The sequence below is a fragment of the Somniosus microcephalus genome, chromosome 6 (assembly GCF_052327205.1).
Source record: "Somniosus microcephalus isolate GS21.2 chromosome 6, FLI_Smic_1.0, whole genome shotgun sequence".
NCBI classification, from domain to species: Eukaryota; Metazoa; Chordata; class Chondrichthyes; order Squaliformes; family Somniosidae; genus Somniosus; species Somniosus microcephalus.
Genome location: NC_140992.1, coordinates 118,321,070 through 118,345,307, shown reverse-complemented (window position 1 = coordinate 118,345,307; position 24,238 = coordinate 118,321,070). Strand labels below are relative to the sequence as shown.

At 47.6% G+C, this 24,238-nt stretch overlaps 1 protein-coding gene across 1 annotated transcript in view; it reads left to right on the top strand.

The window, feature by feature from the left end:
• LOC147116034 (uncharacterized) overlaps positions 1 to 18,341 on the top strand; it is a 31,652-nt gene extending 13,311 nt beyond the window's left edge. The window contains exons 2-4 of the mRNA XM_085990757.1: positions 6,860 to 7,320; positions 16,744 to 16,906; positions 17,066 to 18,341. Coding sequence (XP_085846883.1) covers positions 6,892 to 7,320; positions 16,744 to 16,906; positions 17,066 to 18,057 — 1,584 coding nt within the window. The 5' untranslated portion in view covers positions 6,860 to 6,891 and the 3' untranslated portion in view covers positions 18,058 to 18,341. The remainder of the gene's footprint in view (positions 1 to 6,859; positions 7,321 to 16,743; positions 16,907 to 17,065) is intronic.
• Positions 18,342 to 24,238: the final 5,897 nt, after the last annotated feature.

Below are 24,238 nucleotides of genomic sequence, written 5' to 3'. Positions count from 1 at the left end.
TGATTTGGTCAGCATGGCGCCTTATTATGCTGGTGTACATTTAAGGAGTTATTTTACAACTTCCAAAAAAAATATATTCCACTGAGAAGAAAAGGGTGTAAAAGAAAAGACAGCCATCCGTGGCTAAGTAAAGAAATTAAGGATAATATTCGACTAAAAACAAGGGCATATAAGGTAGCCAAATCTAGTGGGAGGATAGAGGATTGGGAAAACTTTAAAAGACAGCAAAAAATAACAAAAAGATTGATTAAGAAAGGGAAGATAGATTATGAAAGTAAATTAGCAAAAAATATAAAAACAGATAGTAAGAGTTTTTATAGTTATATAAAAAGAAAAAGGGTGGCTAAAGTAAATGTTGGTCCCTTAGAGGATGAGACCAGGAAATTAATGGTGGGAAATATGGAGATGGCAAAAACACTGAATGAATATTTTGTATCAGTCTTTACAGTAGAGGACACTAAGAATATCCCAACACTGGACAAACAGGGGGCTATGGCGGGGAGGAGCTAAACATGATCAAAATCACTAAGGAAGTGGTACTCGGTAAAATAATGGGAATCAAGGCGGATAAATCACCTGGACCTGATGGCTTACATCCTAGGGTCTTGAGGGAAGTGGCGGTAGGGATTGTGGATGCATTGGTAATAATTTTCCAAAACTCCCTGGACTCAGCAAAGGTCCCGGCAGACTGGAAAACTGCTAATGTAACACCCTTATTTAAAAAGGGCAGTAGACAGAAGGCTGGAAACTATAGACCGGTTAGCCTAACATCTGTGGTAGGTAAAATTTTGGAGTCGATTATTAAGGAGACAGTAACAGGACATTTGGATAAACATAATTTAATGGGACAAAGTCAGCATGGCTTTATGAAGGGGAAGTCATGTTTGACAAATTTGCTGGAATTCTTTGAGGAAGTAACATATAGGGTGGATAAAGGGGAACCAGTGGACGTAGTGTATTTAGACTTCCAAAAGGCATTTGACAAGATGCCACACAAAAGATTATGGCTTAAGATAAAAAATCACAGGATTGGGGGTAATATTCTGGCATGGATAGAGGATTGGCTATCTAACAGAAGGCAGAGAGTTGGGATAGATGGTTCATTCTCAGACTGGCAATCAGTAACAAGTGGTGTTCCGCAGGGGTCAGTGCTGGGTCCCCAACTCTTTACAATCTATATTAACGATTTGGAGGAGGGGACCGAGTATAACATATCAAAGTTTGCAGATGATACTAAGATGGGAGGGAAAGTAGTGAGTGAGGAGGACATAAAAAACCTGCAAGGGGACATAGACAGGCTAAGTAAGTGGGCAGAGATTTGGCAGATGGAATACAATACTGGAAAGTGTGAGGTTATGCACTTTGGCAGGAAAAATCGTAGAGCAAGTTATTATCTTAATGGCAAGAAACTGGAAAGTACTGAAGTACAAAGGGATCTGGGGGTCCTGGTGCACGAAACTCAAAAGGTTAGTATGCAGGTGCAGCAAGTGATTAAGAAGGCCAATGGAATGTTGGCTTTCATTGCTAGGGGGATAGAATATAAAAATAGGGAGGTATTGCTTCAGTTGTACAAGGTATTGGTGAGACCGCACCTGGAATACTGCATACAGTTTTGGTGTCCATACTTAAGAAAAGACATACTTGCTCTCGAGTCAGTACAAAGAAGGTTCACTCGGTTAATCCCGGGGATGAGGGGATGGACATGTGAGGAGAGGTTGAGTAGATTGGGACTCTACTCATTGGAGTTCAGAAGAATGAGAGGCGATCTTATTGAAACATCTAAGATTGTGAAGGGGTTGGATCGGGTGGATGCGGGGAGGATGTTCCCGATGATGGGTGAAACTAGAACTAGGGGGCATAGTCTTAGAATAAGGGGCTGCTCTTTCAAAACTGAGATGAGGAGGAACTACTTCACTCAGAGGGTGGTAGGTCCATGGAATATGCTGCCCCAAAAAGCTGTAGAAGCTACATCATTACATAAATTTAAAACAGAAATAGACAGTTTCCTAGAAGTAAAGGGAATTAAGGGTTACGGGGAGCGGGCAGGAATTTGGACATGAGTCTAGGTTCGGATTGGTCATGGCCCTGTGGGTAGCGGAGCGGGCCCAGGGGCCGTGTAGCCTGATCCTGCTCCTATTTCATGTGTCTAATTCTGTTAGATTCAGGAGATGGTTCTGTGATAGTAGATTGGCGGTTAGGATCATATCAGCCATTATCTTATTGAATGGCGGAGCAGGCTCGAGGAGCCGATTGGCCTACTCCTGCTCCTATTTCTTATGTTCTTATGTTCTTAAAATTGTTATCGGGTAAAATTACAGATGAACAGAGGGAGGTGTTCCAAAAAGAATTGAGCTTAATTCAGGACCAATGTACACCCTTAAAGCGAAAGAGCTCCACTTAACAAATAAAACAGCTGTGGTCGACAAAAGAGGTGAGAAATAACATAAAACTAAAGGAAAGAGCACATAAAATTGCAAAGAATAATGTAGATCCAGGGACTGGGATAGATATAAACAACAGCAAAGGAAAACAAAAAAGATCGTCAGAGCTGCAAAAAGGGAATATGAAAAGAAACTTGTGAGGGCAATCAAGATTAACACAAGAGGTTTTTCCAAATATATTAGAAGAAAATGATAGTCAAGGGTAATATGGGCCCTTTATAAACAGATGGGGCTAATATTGCAAATGAAAATGATAAAATGGCAGACTTGTTGAATGATTACTTTGTGTCAGTCTTCACAGTAGAGGAAGAGGATAATATACCTGATATTCCAGGGAATTAATAATGAATCAAGGACTGGGACTCACTAAAGTTAACGTAAGCAAGAAAACAGTATTAGAAAAAATAATGGGACTAAAGACTGACAAATCCCCAGGATTTTAAACCCAAGGTTTTAAAGGAAGTAGGTGAGGAAATTGCAGATGCTTCAGCCATAATCTTCCAAAGCGCTCTCGATTCAGGAATTGTACCTTTAGATTGGAAAATTGCAAATGTAACTCAATTATTTAAGAAAGGTGTAAAAGGGAAACCAGTAAATTATAGACCTGTTAGTTTAAAATCTGTTGCGGGGATATTATTGGAATCTATATTTAAGGACAGAGTGATTGAGCACTTAGATAAATTTGAGCTGATTAGAGAGAGCCAACATGGAATTATAAATGTAGGTCACGTCCAACGAACCAATTGAATTTTTTGAGGAAGTAATTACAGTAGTAGACAGGGGAATGTCTATGGATGTTATATGGACTTCCAGAAAGCATTCGATAAGCCTTCGTATATGAAGATGTTAGCTCAAATGAAAGCTCAAGGAATTGAAGGCAAATTATTCATCTCGTTAGGAGATTGGTTAGGCGGTAGAAGACAAAGGGGGGAATTTTAAAGTAAAAAAGTGAGTGATGCATCACCCAGGTCACCGATGTAATGTTTAACAAGACAGCCAATTCTGTGATTTTTTCCAGTGCTGAAGCCAATATTACTGAGCGGGCACTTGGCTTTGCAGCTCTGGCTGGCATCCCACAGGTGCAGGGTGTCATGGACTGCACACATGTGGACATCGGGGCACCCCCACATCACCCAGGAGTGTTTGTGAACCGCAAGGGCTTCTACTCCCTCAATGTGTAGCTCGTCTGCAACCATAGGAAGATGATCCTGCTGGCTGCTTGGTGACAAGGGCTATCCACTAAAGACATGACTCACACGCACCCAACCTGACCCTGAAGTGAAAATTCATTGTGGCTCTGCTTAATTTGACAATTCATAATTTCCTTCTGTCACCGTGTGGGAATACCCACTAAACTAAGAAACTGAAATTTAATAATGCCCCATATAAATTTACATCCAGCAATACAAAAGTGCTTCCTTGCTGAATTAAGAAAACAGCTGTCAGTGGATAGGGTTAACTTCTTTGTAGGTTTATAAGAAGCTGGATCAAAACTTTTTCAGGCGCCATTATGTCACTTCACGTAAATTGAAGAAAACATACCCAAACAAACAAATGCCATCTTTTTTATTTTATTCCCTCAGTCTTTGTACCATTTAAAACTTGCACACTTTATTGGAGGTGATCAGTGATGTAAGAAAACTACTAGGCACTTGGTCTGAGTATTAAACAAGGCTTTAATCAACTGTTTTTCAACATGGAGATCTAGTTGTGTCCTTCACTACTTCCTGTTAAAGAATGTCCTGAGCAAGCTGGGCCCATGCCCGAGTATTTATACTCTCCCTGGACAGCGCCACCAGCAGGCCGCCCAGTATCATTTCATAAGTTATTTCCACATGAATGACAAGATCATGTCAATCAGTCTCCAATTTCCCCACTTACAACAAGTTCCCCCTTTCTATGATGCCTTTAAGAGATTGAGGACTATAGTACAGTGGTCCTTCAGCCACTTTCATGATCAAACACTATATAAGTTTGTATCTGCTATACCCGCTTATCAAATTGAATACTCTCACACATGTATGTGTTCTTTTAACCTGAGTCCTGCTGCATTGCCTTGGTTTGTCATTGGTGAAAGTAGGCTAACTCCTGACCCAGAGCTCATTTGCGATTGAGTTCCTGATGGTTGAGGATGGACTTCAGTCCCTTCTCAATGCCCCCGGTTTTCAAACAACAACAAGATCACGTCCTTCGCTCGGCTCACCAATGTTGGCTTAAAGAAACTTCTGTTGTTCACTTGAGTTGTAACAAATTCAGACATCTGGTTATAATCATTATATTCTTTAACTTCAGTATAAAAAGCAATTTACAAGTGGAGTACAGTTACAGATAGAGAACATGAACCTAGGCATAGGTCCCTTTTCATGCTGCTTGAACAAAGGAAAAAGCTATATTTATACACTGTTTCCTTATCATGCTGGAGCTGGCATTGCCCAATTATGGTAGTCTCTGGCTACTGCAATGTACAGATACACAAGTCTACATTTTGCATCAACAACCTTTCATGTAAGATGTCTTGTCCTTGCTATGGTAAACATATCCAAGGCCAGTTGGTTGTGAACACCAGCTATTGTTAAGTGAAATCTGTATCTCTCTCTCTCTCTAATGATGCCTACCACATTTTTCTCCTATATTGAATGAACTAAACATGAACACCTTTCAGAAGCTGAATTAACCGAGTTCCATATGCCAACAGGTTGGAGGTGTGGGGTCAGTTAAAGTGCTAAAAATGTGAAACCCAACCTGAACCCGCCTCCAACCCACCCACTTCTGTTTTTAATGGAGGCAGGGCGGGGGAGTGGGGGGCAGAGAATCTGCTGCCAGCAGGCGGGTTGTCTATTTAAATATTATAATGAGGCTGGAAGCCTCTTCTTTAACCTCTATTTTGTCTTTAATACCTTGTGAAACCCACCAACTAATGCAAGGCAAAAACTGCTGCATCCAGGAGGAAAGTGCGTTTACACTGACCTCATGAATCCAGGGTCCCTGCCTACCCACCCCCGTGATCGGAGAAACCCCCACGACACCTCCAATCACCCCCCAGGCCTCTGCATTCCCCCCAGGCCTACCTCAAGGACTACAATTCCCCCACAAGCCCTTCCCCCCCGCTCCTCTGCCCCACCTTATCACACTGCTCCCGGCCCCTGATCCCTTCAGACCACTCACGAGCTCCTCCCAGCCCCTGATTCTCACCCATCACCCAGCCCCCCATCGTGCTGATCCCGGCCTGCGTTCCTGATGTTCTGGACTCCCCCCACATTGCTCCTCCGGCACTCCCGCGATCTTTTCAGAACCCACCCCCACTGCTCCTCTGGCTGACCCCGGCTTGCACATGATCCCTCCCTCCTTGCTCTGTGCGGCCTAGTGCTGCAGGCCAACCCACACGGATCCAACCAACCTCTCAATCTGGCTAGCTGCGGGTTGGACACACGGGCTTCCCATTCAAATCAGGCTCTGAGGCAGATCCCACCCCCCGGTCACCCACTCTAACTCTCACCCACCCCCACCCTCACCGGTCACCCCCCCAACCCCGGTGACCTCCAGCCCTAACCTGCCTGCCCCATTAAAATTCTGCCCCATTAAAATTCTGCCCAAGGAGTAGGGATAATGGGCATGTTCTCAAACTGGAAGGAAGTGACTAGTGGTGTCAGGGTGGCTGTCACGGGGCCGTGTAGACACGGGGCCGTGCTGTCCGGGCGAGGCTGGTTCTGGACCCAAGTGCAGACAGACGAGGCGAGAAGCAGATATGCAGTCTTAAATAACAGTACTTTACTAGAATCACACAGGTAAACAGTTACAAAACATTGGAGCTCAAGACAAGCTACCACATAAGCAAATGGCTAGTCAAGATAGGAACTCAAGACAAGCTACCATGAGGCAACCGGCTTGTCCAAACTGAGCTCAAGACAAGCTACCACAGGGCAACCGGCTTGTCCAAAACTGAGCACCTAGTCAAGACACAGCACCTTGTGAGGCCTGAGCCCAGAGGGAAGAAACCACACAACTTAAATACAAGCAAAAACAGGTGAAACCAATAAACCAGATAAAAGGCAGTTAAGTAAACAAGTAACAATTTGGCAAAGGGAAACCAACCAGTGAAGGTGCCATCTAGGGGTTACTGAAGGAACTGACTGGCACCCTCACAAGTGGTGACCCACAAGGATCGGTGCAATTTTGGGGTGTCTCACAAGGATCTGCAGAACAGATGTTAGACTAGCAGATCTATAATTTCCTGGTTTCTCTCTCTCACCCATCTTATGTGCTCGAAGAATATGATTTGCCAGCATTTTTGCTGCCGTCAATGACGTGATTGTTATATGTGTTTTATGAAAATAAATAAACGCTGATTGAGTTCAGTACAAGCATCAATAGTAATGTGCTTCATTACTAAAAAAATCCTTCAAATTTATGTTTCACAGGAGCCTGTGAAGAAACATCTCAGCACCACACCATGGTTTCCCTGTATAAGGCGTTTCCCTTTATCCTCACGATTGCAATTTGTGGGATGATGTATAGATACCGGAATCTGGACACCTATCAGTCTATTCAAAACTACATCTTGGAAATATCCCAGATGAAAGATAAAGCTGACCCAAATCTTTCAAACCCAACCATAAAACCTGGGATTATATTTGTGGAGACGACTGACAAAGTGGAGCCAGCACCATTGGCAATGTGTTCAGTGGAGTCTGCTGCTCGTTTAAACCCAGACAAACGTGTCTATTACTTTATGAAGGGATTCAGTGGCAACTTATCACAGTATCCACAGGCTGAGTATGCTGGCATCCCTTTGCTTTCCTCAATAAGTAATGTCGTCCTTCTACCCTTGAATCTCACTGAACTGTTTGAAGACACTCCTTTGAATGACTGGTATCAAAAGGTAAGCAATTAGTAGAAATAATTCTGAGTAAATTAATTGTTTGACTGGAGTTTGATTTTTTTTAATAGCAGCAATGACATGAATGCAAACCCCACCATCTCATAAATCATGAGACAAACTCTTCGAAATCATGAGCTTTGGTAGGAAATCATGAGTTGCTATTTTTCTCAAACATACACCAATATAGATCAACAGTTGGTTTATAAACCTCATTAGTAGCTTTATTTAATCTCTAACAGGTCACAGCTCTTTACAAAAATAATATTACTGCATCTGAAAATGCTTTAGAAAAAACTTTAAAAAAAATCCTACCTGTTCTCACCTCATTGCTATGTTTGGGTACTCCTCTTGAATTTCGGGTGGGTGATTTTTCAGTATCAGGAAAGAGCGGAATTATTGTATTTTAAACAAAATTAAGAATTTAAGGGGGAGAAATTCAGTTGTTTGCGCCTCCTGTTAGTGCCTTAAGAGGGCGCTAATGGAGCGCAAAGCAACTAGCGCCCGGGCGTGGCGATATTTGTGCCGCTCGCAAAATTAACTGGACATTTTGCGGTGGCGCTAAACACTATCGCCATGATCTCCTGCGCCGGCAGATTGTGACATCAGTCGACTGCGCAACGCCCCGGTAGCTCCCCAGACCGGATATGGAGTGGTGCCCCCTGCCTTACCGCCTGCCGCTAGCAACGACAGGTTGAGGGGAGCGTTTTGCAGTCAGAAAGGGACTGGGGGAGCGCTATTTAAAGGCAGCCACTTCCTGCCTTTTTTTGTTGGTGACACTTTTGCACTATGCATTCTGAGAGAGAGAGAGAGAGACTTCTGGAGAGATTCAACGCTGTGTGAAGGAGTTTTGGGTACTGAGCAGCAGTTTGCAGGTTCATTTTGATTTTCCCTTCCTTGCTTCACCAGCACACTGAGGTAGCGCCTCGCTCCTCGGCCTTTGCGCCTTAAGACAGCTGTGAAGCGCCTGATGTAGTGCTCCAATCACCTCCAGGGGCGATAAAAGACAAGTTTTCCATTGGAGGCGATAATTAGTGCTAGGCGCTAAACTTTGCACATGGCCGATAATGGCGCACCAAACGGGGCGATACTGAATTTTTCCCCCTAAGAACATAAGAAATAGGAGCAGGATTAGGCCATACGGCCCCTCTAGCCTGCTCTGCCATTCAATAAGATCAAGGCTGGTAATCATCCTCAACTCCACTTTCCCGCACTATCCCCATATCCCTTGATTCCCCTAGAGTCCAAAAATCTATCTATCTCAGCCTTGAATATACTCAAAAACTCAGCATCCGCAGCCCTCTGGGGCAGAGAATTCCAAAGATTCACAACCATCTGAATGAAGAAATTCCTCCTCATCTCATTCTTAAATGGCCTACCCCTTATCCTGAGACTATGCCCCTAGTTCTAGACACTCCAGCCAGGGGAAACAACCTCTCAGCATCTACCCTGTCAATCCCCTTCAGAATCTTGTATGTTTCAATGAGATCACCTCTCATTCTTCTAAACTCCAGAGAGTTTCGGCCCATTCTACACAATCTCATCATAGGACAACCCTCTCATCCCAGGAATCAATCTTGTGAACCTTTTTTTTTATTCGTTCATGGGATGTGGGCGTCGCTGGCAATGCCAACATTTATTGCCCATCCCTAATTTCCCTTGAGAAGGTGGTGGTGAGCCGCCTTCTTGAACCGCTGCAGTCCCTGTGGTGAAGGTACTCCCACAGTGCTGTTAGGGAGAGATTTCTTGGATTTTGACTCAGCGATGATGAAGGAACGGCGAAATACTTCCAAGTCAGGATGGTGTGTGACTTGAACAGGAACTTGGAGCTGGTGGTGTTCCCATGCGTCTGCTGCCCTTGTCCTTCTAGGTGGTAGAGGTGCTACCGAAGAAGCCTTGGCGAGTTGCAGCGCCTCCAAGGCAAATATATCCTTCCTTAGATAAGGAGACCAAAACTGTGCACAGTACTCCAGGTGTGGTCTCACCAAGACCCTATACAATTGTAGCAAGACTTCTTTACTCTTATACTCCAAACCCCTTGCAATAAAGGCCAACATGCCATTTGCCTTCCTTATTGCTTGCTGTACCTGCATGCTAACTTTCTGTGTTCCTTGCACGAGGACATCCAAATCTCTGAACACCAACATTTAAAAGTTTCTCACCATTTAAAAAATATTCTGTTTTTCTATTCTTCCTACCAGAATGAATAACCTCACATTTCCACACATTATACGCCATCGGCCACCTTACTGCCCACTCACTGGGGTCGATTTTAACTGAGCCTGAGGCGGGCTTTGAGGCGCGGGGGGGTTAAAATCACTAAAACTGGTGGGCGGGACCCCCAATCGCCCGCCTGGTTCCCGACCCCGAGCCATTTTAACCCAGGCATGTCTGATGGTCCCGAATCAGTCCCGCCTCCAACAGGCGGGACTGGTTTTTAAGGCCCTTAATCAGCAATAATTGGCCTTTATAATCCCACTTTAACAGGCCCTTGCATTTTTAACCCTTTTCCCACGTAAAACACGCCTGGTGGGGATCACGCCTGTGAAACCTGGCGTGAGCACTATTGGCTTGCTGACTATCAGCTGCAGGTCAACCATTAAAGAGGAGATTTGATCAGTCATCATTTGCAAGTGGCAGGGCTTTGTTGTTTCAGGCCTGGGGCAACTTTTACCAGGCTTAACCACACCTGTGGAAGGTTGGAGCCTCACACACATCTCCAGTGTGAACTCCTGGGAAACCCCTCTCGCCACCGTCACTCAGCACTTCCTCAACGGAGGCATATACCAGAAGCATGGGAGCCATTTTTCTCCTTCCTTCATGGCATTAAAGGAACTCCAGCACCAGGCGCGGCAGCAGCAGAACCAGGAACAACAGCAGCACCAGCAACAGCAGCAGCAGCAGGAACGACAGGCTGCTGCTCACCCACCTGAGGCAGCACAGGCCAGAAGGGGCCAGCGCATGGAAGCCCGTCGGTGCAGGAGATACCCCACAAACAAGGTCTACAGACACAGGGTCAGCTACCTCAACATGACTGAGCAGCAGTGCCAAAGGCGGCTCCGACTTTCGCGACAGGTAGTGACTGACATCTGCGCAATGATACAGCAAGACCTGCTGCCCAGAGGACCAGGTGGACACTCCTTACCAGTGGCCAGCAAAGTCACCACCGCACTCAACTTTGTGGCCTCAGGCTCATTCCAGGGTTCATCAGCAGACATCAGCGGCATCTCCCAGTCAGCCGCACACACTTGCATCATGCAGGTAACCGATGCCCTCTTTGCCCTTGCACACAATCACATCCATTTCACCAGGGATCGCGCAAATGTGACAGCGTGAGCGGTTGGATTAGCTCATCTGGCAGACTTTCCAAGGGTGCAGGGCGTCATTGACTGCACACATGTGGCCCTTAGGGCTCCCCATCACAATCCAGGTATTTTTGTCAACCGCAAGGGCTTCCACTCCCTTAACGTTCAGCTGGTGGGTGACCACAAGAAGGAGATTTTGCATGTTTGTGCCAAGTACCCTGGCAGTTGCCATGACTCCTTCATACTGCGCCAGTCTAGTGTGCCTCCGCTATTCAGGCTGCTAGACCAACTTCACGGATGGCTATTTGGAGACAATGGCTGTCCCCTGAGGACTTGGCTAATGACGCCGTTGAGGAGGCCAGCCAACGAAGCTGAGGAGCGCTACAACTCCAGCCACATTTCCACCAGATCCATAATCGAGCAAACCATCGGCTTGCTGAAGAGGCGCTTCAGATGCCTGGATAGATCAGGTGGATCCATAGAGTCATAGAGTCATAGAGTTCTACAGCACAGAAAGAGGCCCTTCGGCCCATCGCGTCCGCACCGGCCATCAAGCCCTGTCTAATCTAATCCCATTTTCCAGCATTTGGTCCGTAGCCTTGTATGCTATGGCATTTCAAGTGCTCATCCAAATGCTTCTTGAATGTTGTGAGGGTTCCTGCCTCTACCACCCTTTCAGGCAGTGAGTTCCAGATTCCAACCACCCTCTGGGTGAAAAAGTTCTTCCTCAAATCCCCTCTAAACCTCCTGCCCCTTACCTTGAATCTATGCCCCCTTGTTATTGACCCCTCTACTAAGGGAAAAAGTTCCTTTCTATCTACCCTATCTATGCCCTTCATAATTTTGTACACCTCAATCAGGTCCCCCCTCAGCCTTCTCTGCTCCAAGGAAAACAACCCCAGCCTGTCCAGTCTTTCTTCATAGCTGAAGCGCTCCAGCCCAGGTATCATCCTGGTGAATCTCCTCTGCACCCTCTCCAAAGCAATCACATCCTTCCTATAGTGTGGTGACCAGAACTGCACACAGTATTCCAGCTGTGGCCTAACCAGCATTTTGTACAGCTCCATCATAACCTCCCCGCTCTTATATTCTATGCCTCGGCTAATGAAGGCAAGTATCCCATATGCCTTTTTAACCACCTTATCCACCTATTCTGCTGCCTTCAGGGATCTATGAGCCCTACAGTACTCAGCAGCCAGGGTCTCCAGAATCGTCGTGGTTTGCTGTGCACTCCACAACATGGCACAGCGTCGTAACTTGCAGATTCCTGAGGACCAAGTGGCTCCTCACATACCCTCCTCAGATGATGATGATGATGAGGAGGAGGAGGAGGGCAAAAACGAGCATCCTGCAGAGGCCCATCAACCAGCGGCAGCATTACGCGAGAATATTGCTGCCTGGGATGCAAGGAACGCACTCATCCTGGCTAGATTTGCTTAGCCTAGTAAATCAAACTCTTTTGCCTTGCAGCTTCTTACCTGAGCATCGACAATGGCCAAACCCTCCGGATTCCTAGCTATATGACCAGCATCCTGACAACTGCAAGTAATCCTAAGCCCTCAATGTGAAAGCCCCATTCGCGAAATGACACACGCCAGAACTGAAACAGTTGCCATCAGAATTTTTATGCACAAGAACCAACTGATGGCATTTTTACAATATACACAACATTTCATCCAAGTGATGACCCTTGTGACTATGTGTGCTTTATTTTCCTCTTACGCGTGCTCCTACGTAGTGGTTCCCCTGTGGCTTCAGCAGATGTGGAGGCCCCTTGCTCACTTTCCTGCAGCTCCTGTCTCGACACCTTTGCCGGGCGTCCTCTGGGGTGGCAAGCCTGTGAGGGTTAGCCAGCAGTCTGCTGCTCCTGCGGCTGTGCCAGGGTTGAGACTCCTATCTCACTTGGGTGTGGACTCCGGCGGGGCTCTGACCGAGGGCTCTGCAGTGGCATGAAAGTGTGAGTGCTTGGAGAGGAACCCCCACTTCTTTGAGGCCTGCCACCAACCTCCCTCTCATGGGTCAGCTCCCCCTCCACGCCTGCAAGTGGCTTGACAGCACCTTGCTGCACATCAGGGGGGCCATGGGGACCCGTATCTGCAATGGCAGTCCTACTCAGAAGGACTTCCATGAAGGTCTGGTTCCTCTTTTCAGTAGATGCCCATTGCTCCTCAAGAGATGTCATTCTATTCTGAACACTCACCATGTTTTCCATACCCTGGCGACGAACCTCCTCCATGGCCGTAGCCCTCCTCTCCTCTACCGTAGCCAGCCTTACCATGGAGGCAGCAATCATTTCCACGTAGGTAGCCACCCTTTCCGTGTTCATGCGTTCATGCGCCACTGACTCCACAAAGGCTCTGCTCATGTTTGCTATGGACTCCTCCATTCGCCCCACACTCGCAGCGACCCTGGAGACAAAACCTGCCAGAGACTCCTGCATCTGTGCATGGAGTTCCATCACCTCTGATCTTATTGATGGACCCAGAGGCAGAGGGTCAACATGCAGCTGAGCCGTGCTGGCAGAGTCCTGCGCCCTCCGACGAGGACTCTCCACTGCTGTCCCTGTTTCCACAATCTGCTGATGCTCACTTGTGAGCTGTGATACACAAGGTGACAACACTACTCTATGTCCCAAAGGTCCCCCTGAGGTGTGAGTGTCTGCGTTGGTGCTGGGTGCACTTATTTCTGCTGACGCTGAGTCCTCAGAGGTTGCAGATTCCTCTGAGGAGTCTGGAATCTCAGGCTCTTCCTCCTGCACAGTGGGGACGGGGGCTCTCGATGGTCCTGTGGGGGTGTCAAGGAAAAAGTTAGAGATGTGATGCCAAGGTTACATGCACATTGCATTTTGCAGATGATCATAAGTCCATATGATGTAGCTTCAGAATCATTATCAGCGACTCATGCAATGTCAATGAGAGAGATGGAAACTATTCTGTCACCAGCTTGCGGGGGTGCACCTGTCTGTCCTTCCCCAACTTCCACATCTGTATCAGCCCTGACAATCTCCAGGACGGATTCCTCCCAGGGGGTGAGCTGGGCTAATGAGGGTGGCCCTCTTCCTGTCTTGGCTCGCTCTCTCCTATTGTGAGCTCTCTTCTCCTGCAATGAGGGAGACAAGTGGAGGTTGAGCAAGAATGAAGGAGTGAGTGTAGAGATTGCATAGCATAGATACTTAGAAGGAGACAAAGATGGAGTGAGGTTGCAAGACCAAGGGCCCTCCCTGTGTGTTGTCAGTTGTGTTCAAAGCATCAGAGTGAGAGGGAGTGTGAGGGCTGCATGGTGGAATAGTTAGGTGAATGTGAGCATAGAGAGGGAATGGTTAAAGGTGCATGGATGTGAGTGTCAAGTGGGATGTGGAGGAAGAGATTGCTAAAACAGTGCTGGTGAGGAAAGGCAATGGGGATCAGATTGAGGGTGATGGAAATTTCATACTTACATTTCCAGTGCGATGAAGGTCATGGAATCTTTTCCTGCACTGCATCCAGGTGCGCCATGTGAGCCCCAAGGAGTTGACTTCCCCAGCCACCTGTAGCCACACAGCCTTGGTCTGACTGGGAGGCCTATTCCTCCCTGAAGAAGGGAACAGGACCTCCCTGTGGGCCCTAGCCCCATCCAACAATGCCTGCAGTGATGCCTCATCAAATTTAGGTGCAGCTCTTGCCCTCCCACTGGCCATTGCTCCTGCAGGCTCCTGTGCCATCATAAGGGGAAAGCTTGGAAGACTGCAGAGGAAGCAAGGCTTGCTGTGGACCTTAAATGCAGCAGCAATGATGACGTCATTGGAGGGGACTTGCAGTCATGAAAAACCCCTTTGCAAAGGCTTCCCACACGTTGGAAATCAATTGGCCAATTGAGTTAAAATTGCATCAATCTCACACATCCATTTAGATTCATGTGGGAATCACGAAATTCGGGGAACTCGACAATTGCCCGCACCTGAGTTAAAATCGACCCCACTGAGTCTATCTATATCCCTTTGCAGGATCTTTGTGTTCTCCTCGCAGCTTACTGTCCCACCTAGACGTTGTAATGCCCGGTTCTTCAAAGACTCAGTGAGGCGTGTGACCGTGCTAATGATACTGATGTGGGGTCTGACGGTGGGTGATATTTGGGCTCAGGCCGCTGTAAGCTCAGTACACGGGCCTGTCCCTGGAGTGACAGCTACGGTCCCGCTCCACACCTCACTGTCTGCCCTATAGGCTGTTTACCATTCCCATCACAGCACCAACAGCTGCCTGTGTCGTCTTCAATGAACAAAGTAATACTGTGTAAGATGCTCACTCATCTGCTGCACATGCTCAGTATTTCCTGAGTTACCCACTCCTGAGCAGTAATAACAGAAAAATGTAAGAATTAGAAACAAAAGAAGGAATTCAGTCCATCCAGCTTGCTTCATCATCCAGGTTTTTTCTCAGGAGCTGATGAGACCATATTTTAAACATTACTTTACTATCCCTCCACTTTAACCCATCTACTCACATTCAACCTTTTAATTTCTATAGAAACTGAAAATGTGCTCGGGTTTTTGAAATAAATGTAACTTTCCCTAAAATATAATCAGCATCACATATACATTTCTGCAGTTTACAAATGAACCATCTGTACAATTATTGTGGAATATGGTTTATGCCATTAAACAGTCCAGTGAGCCAGTGAATAGCCACTGATTCCACCAACATGAAGGCTGCAATGGATCAGCAATGTGCTGTAACAGCAGAGATTTGATCCCACACTTGTCATATTGGACAAAACTCTTCAGAGAAACCAGGATCTCATCAAAAATAAACATATTAGCTATTTACAAATATCAACAGAGCTCCAGTTTCACAAAACTTTTATGTCATATGTGGAAATATTTCATGTTAATCCAACTGTGATGTAACCCACCTGGAACTTCTTGTTAATGGATTATGTGGTTGGTTATCATGGAATATTTTCCATATGTTATCCTGTATCATATGGTGTTATAGAGTTTTCTTACCATTGCGGACCTTTACCTGCCATGGAGAGAACTTCAGGGGACTCGCTTCTTCGATAATCAGGAACAAATTCAATATTAGCTTTACGGAATAATCCAGCGAAAGATAAAGCATTCCTGTTTAGAGTCCGCACTGCACAATGGAGAGAAAGTTTCACTTTTCACATATTCTGAATGAATGGGTCGCTACATTTGATTGGTCGTTACCAGAGAATCTTTTGCTCCGCTGTCAAATTTCGTGGCTGGAAACAAAAAAGGTAGGCCTAGAAATTCAGTATAGCCACTTTTGGGGCAGTAAAGTCGGGCGGACGCTAAAGTTTGCGCCCGGCGCAAAGCCGCGCCACCTTCGCCGATATTCAGTCGCATCGCCCCAAGAGGTTGCTGCTGCGCTAAAACAGGCGATGCACGACTATCTTTAGGCGCTAAGCCGGCGGTGCTGAGCGATACCCCCGAGGCCGGGCGCAGCGCCGGTGCGGCGAGTTGTTGATTGACGGCAGACACTCTGGCGCCGGTCAGCTCTTAAAGGAGGAGGGTCGATTTGTTTGCCTGCCACGCCCTGCACACTGCAGCCCTCAACCTAGGCCTGACCACATCAGCTTCATCTGCACAACGCCCAGGGCTATGGAGAAGGCCAGGGAGAGAGCGCAGCGCTTCAGCGACGGTGACCTGAGGCTGCTGGTTGGCGGAGTGGAGCGCAGGCGCCATGTTCTGTTCCCAGAAGGTGGCAAGAGGCCGCTGCCCAGCGCCTACCGGAAAGCCTGGAGGGAGGTCTCCAACAGGGTGTCTTCCAACAGCGTGGTTGCCAGGACTCCTGTGCAATGCCGGAAGAAGTTCAACGACCTCACTCGGGTTGTCAGGGTGAGTACCCTTTCCAGTGCCCTCCTCATCCCTGCATGTGCACCTCACTTTATGGGCAAAGGGACCTGAAAGCCCTAATGGCCAGCCCTCATCCAGCAGCCATGGGACTGTCATGAAAATCACTTGCACATTCAGCACTTTACACACTGTACAAGCTATTCGACCATGGGAGGCAGTGCAGACAAGATCAGGGCTTCACACTGGTCAAGCTATTCGACCATGGGAGGCATTGCAGACAAGATCAGGGCTTCACACTGTACTTAGAGGCCGTCCTTTCTCTTGCAGGCCAAGGTGGCGTACAACCAGCGGAAACGATCTGAGACCGGGGGAGGCCGTCCTGACGTCAAAGAGCTCTCCGACCTCGACCAGCGTGTGGAGCGCATTATAGCAGGCTGGCTGATTGGCCCCGTCGCCAGTGGAGATGTCGACCCTGTTCTGGGCACCAATGGTAAGGGCATCACCTTTTTGACCTCTCTCATTCCACTTGCGCCTCAGATCAGCATCCTTTGCCACCGTCCGACCAATGCAGTGAATGGCAGCACTCATGCCTCCCTCGCTGCCGCCCTGTCCTCACTCTAAAGCTACTCTTGTGCCTTCCTGCTTTCAGATGGTGAATCGCCAGGTGAGGAGGCGGGCCCTCAAGCTGCCACTGTCAGCGCTTCCGAATTAGAGGAGGAGGAAGAGGAAGCCGGCCCATCAGCGCCACCCTCAGCCGCGCCAGCCCATGGCGATGAAGGGGACACGTCTTCCCTGGAGGGGAGCCGGGGGGAAGGGTGGGAGGAGAGTGAAGCTCCGGGGCCCAGTGGCCTGCAGCAACGCGGGAGGGGTGGGGAAGCTCGGCGCACTTCTCCCCAGAGAGTGAGTGCGGCCTCCAGTCCTGCGATGGTCAGCGCAGAGGAGGTGCGGCTCCTGGAGGAAATGGCCGTCCAGGCTGAGCGCAGGCACAATGAGCTCATGGCTGCAGTGGCAAGGATGCCTGACTCCATTGAGTCTTTGTCAAGGAGTGTGCAGCAATTTGGAGCAGCACAGGCCAGGAGTCTACAGGACTTTGCGGCAGCACAGGCGGCTTCGAGCCAAGTGCTCAGTCATGCCGTCCATTCACTGGCTGTGGTCACGCGGACACAGACCAGGGCCACACGGGCACTAACTGCTGCCACCCTCGCTGGATCAGCCAGGCATCGCCAGGGCACCCGCCGCGCAGCAGCAGCCCAGCAGTCTGTTCTTCAGCTGTTTGCTGCGCATGCTGCAGTGCTGGCCCGTGCGAGTGCCAATGTCTCAGGCGACCAGCGAGCACCTGCGATCTGCCAGGTTGGCACCATTCCTGCAGCCGACACTGCCACTCCGCCATTGCAGCTGCCACGAGCCGCTGGACAGACTGCTGCCGCCCAGGCAGAGTTGGAGCAGTCAGCAGCCGGCCCCTCCAAGGTCAGAGCTGGTGCAGGCCGACCCCCAAGGGCATCTGCCGTCTCGCCATCTGACCCTCAGCAGCCTTCCCCCAGCCTTGCTGCAGCCACTGGGCTCCCATTGAGGAGGAGCTGCAGGGCGGGCAGGGGCCAGGCAAGGATGCGAAAGGCATCGCCCTCGCAGGGCAAAAAGTAGAAGCTCTGCACAAATGCCTGGTGCTTTTTGTAAGGCCGAGATTGGTGTAGTTGTGTTTTTTTAAGGCCGAGATTGGTGTAGTTGTGTTTTTGTAAGGCCGAGACTGGTGTCTTTCTTTCTTTTTGTAAGGCCGAGACTGGTAGTTTTGTGTTTTTGCGGGGGCTTCTCCACATGAGGTTGTAATGTGGGAAGGGCAGAGGTTTGCAATAAATTATTGTTCTTAAATTGCACTGTGCATGGTTTTTTTGTCAAGTCCTGGTTGCCCTGCTCGGCTGAGGGCTTGTGGAGCGGCTACATTCATCTGCTGACATTGGCACAAGCCATTCCCTGAGAGGGGGCCTTGAAGCGACGTTCAATAAGCCGGCGACGGGCGGCCCTTGCACTTTCTGCCTCCCTCCTGTGCTGGTCCTCCTCCTCCTCCTCCTCCTCAGGTGGTCCTCCAATCTCTGGTGGCAGTGGCTGAGTCCTGCGGATAGCCAGGTTGTGCAGCATGCAGCAAACGACCACGAAATGGGAGACTCGCTCCGGCGAATATTGTAGGGCTCCACCGGAACGATCCAGACAGCGGAACCGTTGCTTCAGGACGCCGATTGTTTGTTCGATGATGTTCCTGGTCGCTTGATGGCTTTCGTTGTATTCCTCTTCAGAAGGGGTGCTGGGCGCACGGAGCGGGGTCATCAGCCAGGTACACAAAGGATAGCCTTTATCCCCGATAAGCCACCCTCGTGGGTGAGGCTGGGCCTGGAACATGTCTGCCACAGAAGTCTGTCGCAGGATGAAGGCATCGTGGCTGCTGCCTGGAAAGCGGGCATTGACAGCTAGGATGAGCTGCCTGTGGTCACACACCAGCTGGACGTTGAGCGAATGGTAGCCCTTCCGGTTGCGGTAATCCTCGGCATTCTCCAGAGGTGCCCGCAAAGCCACATGCGTGCAGTCAATGGCGCCCTGCACCATGGGGAAGCCCGCGAATGCTGCAAAGCCCATTGCACGCTGTTGCTGCTTGGCAAGGGCCATGGAGAAGGAGATGAACTGACGCCTCCTTTTGAAAAGGGCATTGGTCACTTGGCGGATGCAGCAATGCACGGCGAACTGGGAGATGTTGGAAATGTCCCCAGTGGCGGATTGGAAGGAGCCGGTGGCATAGAAGTTGAGAGCCACCGTCACCTTCACTGCAACCGACAGAGACGTCCTGCTCCTCAGCTGTGGCTGCAGATCACCGCCAAGCAGGTGGCAGATCTCTGTGACCATCTCCCTTCGGAATCGCAGCCTCCGAACACACTGCTCGTCAGACATGTTGAGATAGGAGAAATGCTGGCGGTATACCCTGGGTGGGTAAGGCCTCCTTTCCCGACGCCTGTTGCCCCCTCTCCGTCTAGCCAGGGCTGCCATTCTCTCACGGCGTCTGTGAGCCCTTTGGATGCAATGGAGAAAGTCAGCGTTTGCACCCATTGCAGCCCCCATAATATGTTAGCAAAGAATGATATGTCAATGAGGCAAAGACAAGTGGAAAGCTGTGGCCTGAAGCCACAAGTACCTGTCCGAGTGTTGAGCCAAAGCAGAAAGCTCTCTACCTTGGTCTCTCTGCAAAGATCCGTCTCTCAAGAAGGAGTGCTGCGAAATGGCAGCCTTTTATAGTGCAGGAGGAGTGCCCTTTAATTTGCGCCCCCCGCGCCCCGCATCGACTGAGCACCGTTCCACTCTACCAGTCACTAGGGGCGCCAGGCGCACAATGGGGCGTCGCGACTGAATTTCCGGTTGGGGGTGCACAAAGGGCGTTGCACGAGGAAATGACGTCATGATCTGCGCGCGCATATGAGCGTACGCAAAGACTTTGCGCCGCCGCTAAATCTCTGGTGAAGTTGGGGAGAGACGCAGTTCGCACTGCGCCCGGCCGCTAGCCGCCTAGCACCCGACATCTACTCCTCCTAAGGTGCTACCGGCTGGCGCAACCAACTGAATTTCTAGGCCGTAATGTTCGTGGAGCAGAAAACGCGGCGCTCCGTCAGAGAGAGGGGGAGAGGAAGAGAAAGAGAGAGAGTGGGGGGACGGTGGAGAAAGAGAGAGGGAGCGAGAGAGTGGGGGGAGAGAGAGAGAGAGGGAGGGGGACGGTGGAGAAAGAGAGAGGGAGAGAGAGAGTGGGGGGAGAGAGAGAGTGAGCGAAGGGGAGGAGAGAGAGAGGGAGGGGGAGAGAGAGGGGGGAAAGAGAGGGAGGGGGGAGAGAGAGGGAGGGGGAGGAGGGAGAGAGAGAGGGAGGGGGGAGAGAGGGAGGGGGAGAGAGGGAGGGGGAGGGGGAGAGAGGGGTGAGAGAGGCCCAGCAGCATCTACTCCCGCCTTATGGATCAGGAAGCATAAGGACTAGTTGTTAGAAAGAGTTGCAGCCAATTATTCTCAGCATTTATAGACACTTGAAATGTTCTTTTTTCCTCATTTAAACACGACAAACACATATCACTATTTATCATATTTTAACCTATCACAGGAAAAGACCAACCTTAGCATGAAATCCTTGTATATCTCAACCTGGAATATCCAAGGTCTACGATCTTCTGTGCTTGGCCTGAAGAGTAGGACCTCAGAGTTCCCAGATGAAATCAAAGATCTGGACATTATCTTTTTGCAAGAAACCTGGTGTAGAGGAGAAGGGCCCACTGGCTGTCCCCGGGGGTACACAGAGCTGGTGGTCCCCTCCAATAAACTGCCAGGAGTAACCCAGGGCAGAGACTCTGGAGGCATACTGATTTGGTTTAAAGCAGAGCTTAGGAATTACATTAAATTTATAAAAAAGGGCGAAAACCAATTATGGCTCAAGATTAAGAGGGGCATCATTTCTAGTATGCAAGATGTTTTCATTTGCGCACTCTATATCCCCCCTATAGAATCCCCGTACTTCAAAGAAGACACCTTCTCCAACATTGAGAGGGAGATTAACCAATTCCAGGCCCAGGGGAACATGTTGATCTGTGGTGACCTCAACTCAAGAACTGGCGAAGAACCAGACTTTACCAGTAATCAGGGGAATAATTACATATTTGGGAATAACCACTTTGATCTCCCTTTTCATTCACACAGGTATAACTGCGACAAACAGACAAATGCTAACGGAAAACAGCTCCTGCAGCTCTGTCGAAGCCTGGGTCTGTACATTGTCAATGGTAGGTTCAGGGGAGACTCCCTAGGAAGATCCACCTGTTGCTCACCTCTTGGCTACAGCATTGTAGACTATATGATTACAGATCTGGACCCATCCTCTTTCAGAGCATTCACAGTCAAATCACAAACAACACTGTCAGACCACAGCCAAATTAAAAGGACAGAAACAACCAACACAGAAACACAGCCCAGTAAGCTGTATAACATTAAAAAATCCTACAGATGGGCCAAAGACAGCATGGAAAAATACCAGAAAGCAATTAGCAATCAATCAACTCAAGCTCTCTTGGGCACCTTTCTGGAAAACACATACACTCACAATAAAGAAGGCATAAACCAGGCAGTGAATAACCTAAATAATATTTTTGATAATTTGGCATCAATGTCAAACTTGAAAGTTCGCAAGAATAAACTCAAAACAAAAAACCACGAAAAATGGTTTGATTCAGACTGCAATAACATGAGGAAAAAACTCAGAAAAATATCAAACCAAAAACACAGACAACCAGAAAACGAGGAATTACACCTTACTTATTGTCAGGCACTAACACAATACAAAAACACACTCAGAACCAAGAAAGAACAGTATATTAAGAATACACTCAGCTCCATTGAGGAATCTGTTGATTCTAATTGTTTCTGGGACAACTGGAATACATTACACAAAAAGCAACACAACAAATTGCCCATTCAAAATGGTGACACATGGGAAAACCATTTTGAAAAATTATACCAGAAAAACACAATAAGCCCAGAGCAAGATCAAATATGTAAAAAACTGGAAAAGCTGGAACTGGCCATAAAAGATAACCAAAACCCGTTAGACTCCCTAATAACTGAAAAAGAGCTATTTGAAAAACTCAAGGACCTGCGACCAAGAAAAGCTTGTGGTGCAGATGGCATCCTAAACGAGATGATTAAACACACGGACGATAAAATGAAATTGGCTATCCTAAAACTCTTCAACTTGGTTCTGAGTGTCGGTTACTTCCCTGATATCTGGAACAAAGGACTCATAACGCCCAAATACAAAAGTGGAGACAAAGTTGACCCAAGTAACTATCGAGGCATCTGTGTGAACAGTAACCTGGGGAAGGTATTCTGTAGTATCATAAACCAAAGACTTATAAACTTCCTTGAGGAGCACAATGTCTTGAGTAAAAGCCAAATTGGATTCTTACCAAATTATAGAACATCGGATCATATCTTCACCCTACACACCCTAATTGACAAACATGTTCACCAAAACAAAAGCAACATTTTTGCCTGCTTTATAGATTTCCAGAAGGCTTTCGATTCTATTTGGCACGACGGTCTATTCTTGAAACTTATTGAAAGTGGTGTAGGGGGAAAAACATGTGATGTAATTAAATCAATGTATAAAAACAATAAATGTGCAGTTAAAATTGGAGACAAACAAACAAAATACTTCTCAGAGGGGCGTGGCGTGGCGCAGGGCTCGCCCATCTCACCGACACTCTTTAATATTTACATAAATGAATTGGCAAAACTACTTGAACAATCTACAGCACCTGGCCTCGCCCTGTATGAATCAAGCTTAAATTCCTCCTCTATGCAGATGACCTGGTTCTGCTCTCACCAACTGAGGAGGGTCTACAACAGAACCTGGATCTGCTAGAGTCATTCTGTCAGACCTGGGCCATGACAATAAACCCCCAAAAAACAAAGTTCTTGCGTTCCAGCAAAGATCCAGACATCAGGGACCCAGAATAAATTTAACACTAGGAACAACTAAAATTGAACAAACTACAAACTACACATACTTAGGCTTAAAAATCAGTTCTACAGGAAATTTCCAACTGGCTGTAAATGAACTGAAAGAGAAAGCAAAAAGGGCTTTCTATGCCATTAAAAAGTCAATCCAAATAGAAATCCCAATTGGCATTTGGCTCAAAATTTTTAAATCAGTAATTGAATCAATTGCACTCTATGGCAGTGAGGTGTGGGGTCTGCTAACACAACAAGAATTTGCAAAATGGGACAAACACCCAATTGAGATCCTACATGCAGAATTCTGTAAAAGTATCCTCCGGACCCAGAGGAAAACCGCAAACAATGCATGCAGGGCAGAACTAGGCCAATATCCACTACTAATTAATATCCAAAAAAGAGCCACCAAATTTTGGAAAGACATAAAAATGAGCAATCCCCAATGCTATCATTACGAAGCCCTGAAATGCCAAGGGAGGATCATAAAGAAGAGTCCCCTCAGTCAACTAGTCCTGGGACTCAGTGAAGAAACTACAAACACTAATAATAATAACCAGCTCCAGGACAGTGACATCGTAGCACAGAGAATTCGACCCAACACAATTGTCACTAAACAAAAGGAAAAATATCTGACCTATTGGACAGAAACAACAAAAACCAAAAACAAACTCGATTGCTACTTGGCCCTAAACAGACAATACACCATGGCAGAATACCTGACCACGGTAAAAGATAGCAAATTGAGAAAAACCATGACTCGGTACAGACTTAGTGAGCATAGCCTGGCCATCGAAAAAGGCAGACACAGGCAGACCTGGCTGCCAAGAGAGGACAGGACATGCTCTCGCTGCAGTCAGGGAGTGGTGGCGACAGAAATGCACTTCCTCACAGCTTGTGGAAACTATCAGGGCATAAGGGGGAATTTCTACCCAAAATTCATAAAAATATGCCCTGAATTCAAAAATTTGAATGACGACCAAGAACTCCCATACCTATTAGGGGAACAGAGAAATTGCGTAACTTTAGCGGCAAACTATGTTACAGCTTGCCATAAGCAGAGCGACAACCATTAAACCTAAGAAAAGATTATATGCATATTATATGAGTGTATTTTTATACACACAGGGTTATATCTGTTTATACACTGTATGGATAGATCTGCGTTTATGTGTTCAACCATAAATGTTTTTTCGGTGCTTTGGCAACATAAGATGTACCTTGTCATGCCAATAAAGCAATTTGAATTTGAATTTGAATTTGAGAGATAGGGAGGGGGCAGAGAGCAACAGGGAGGAGGAGA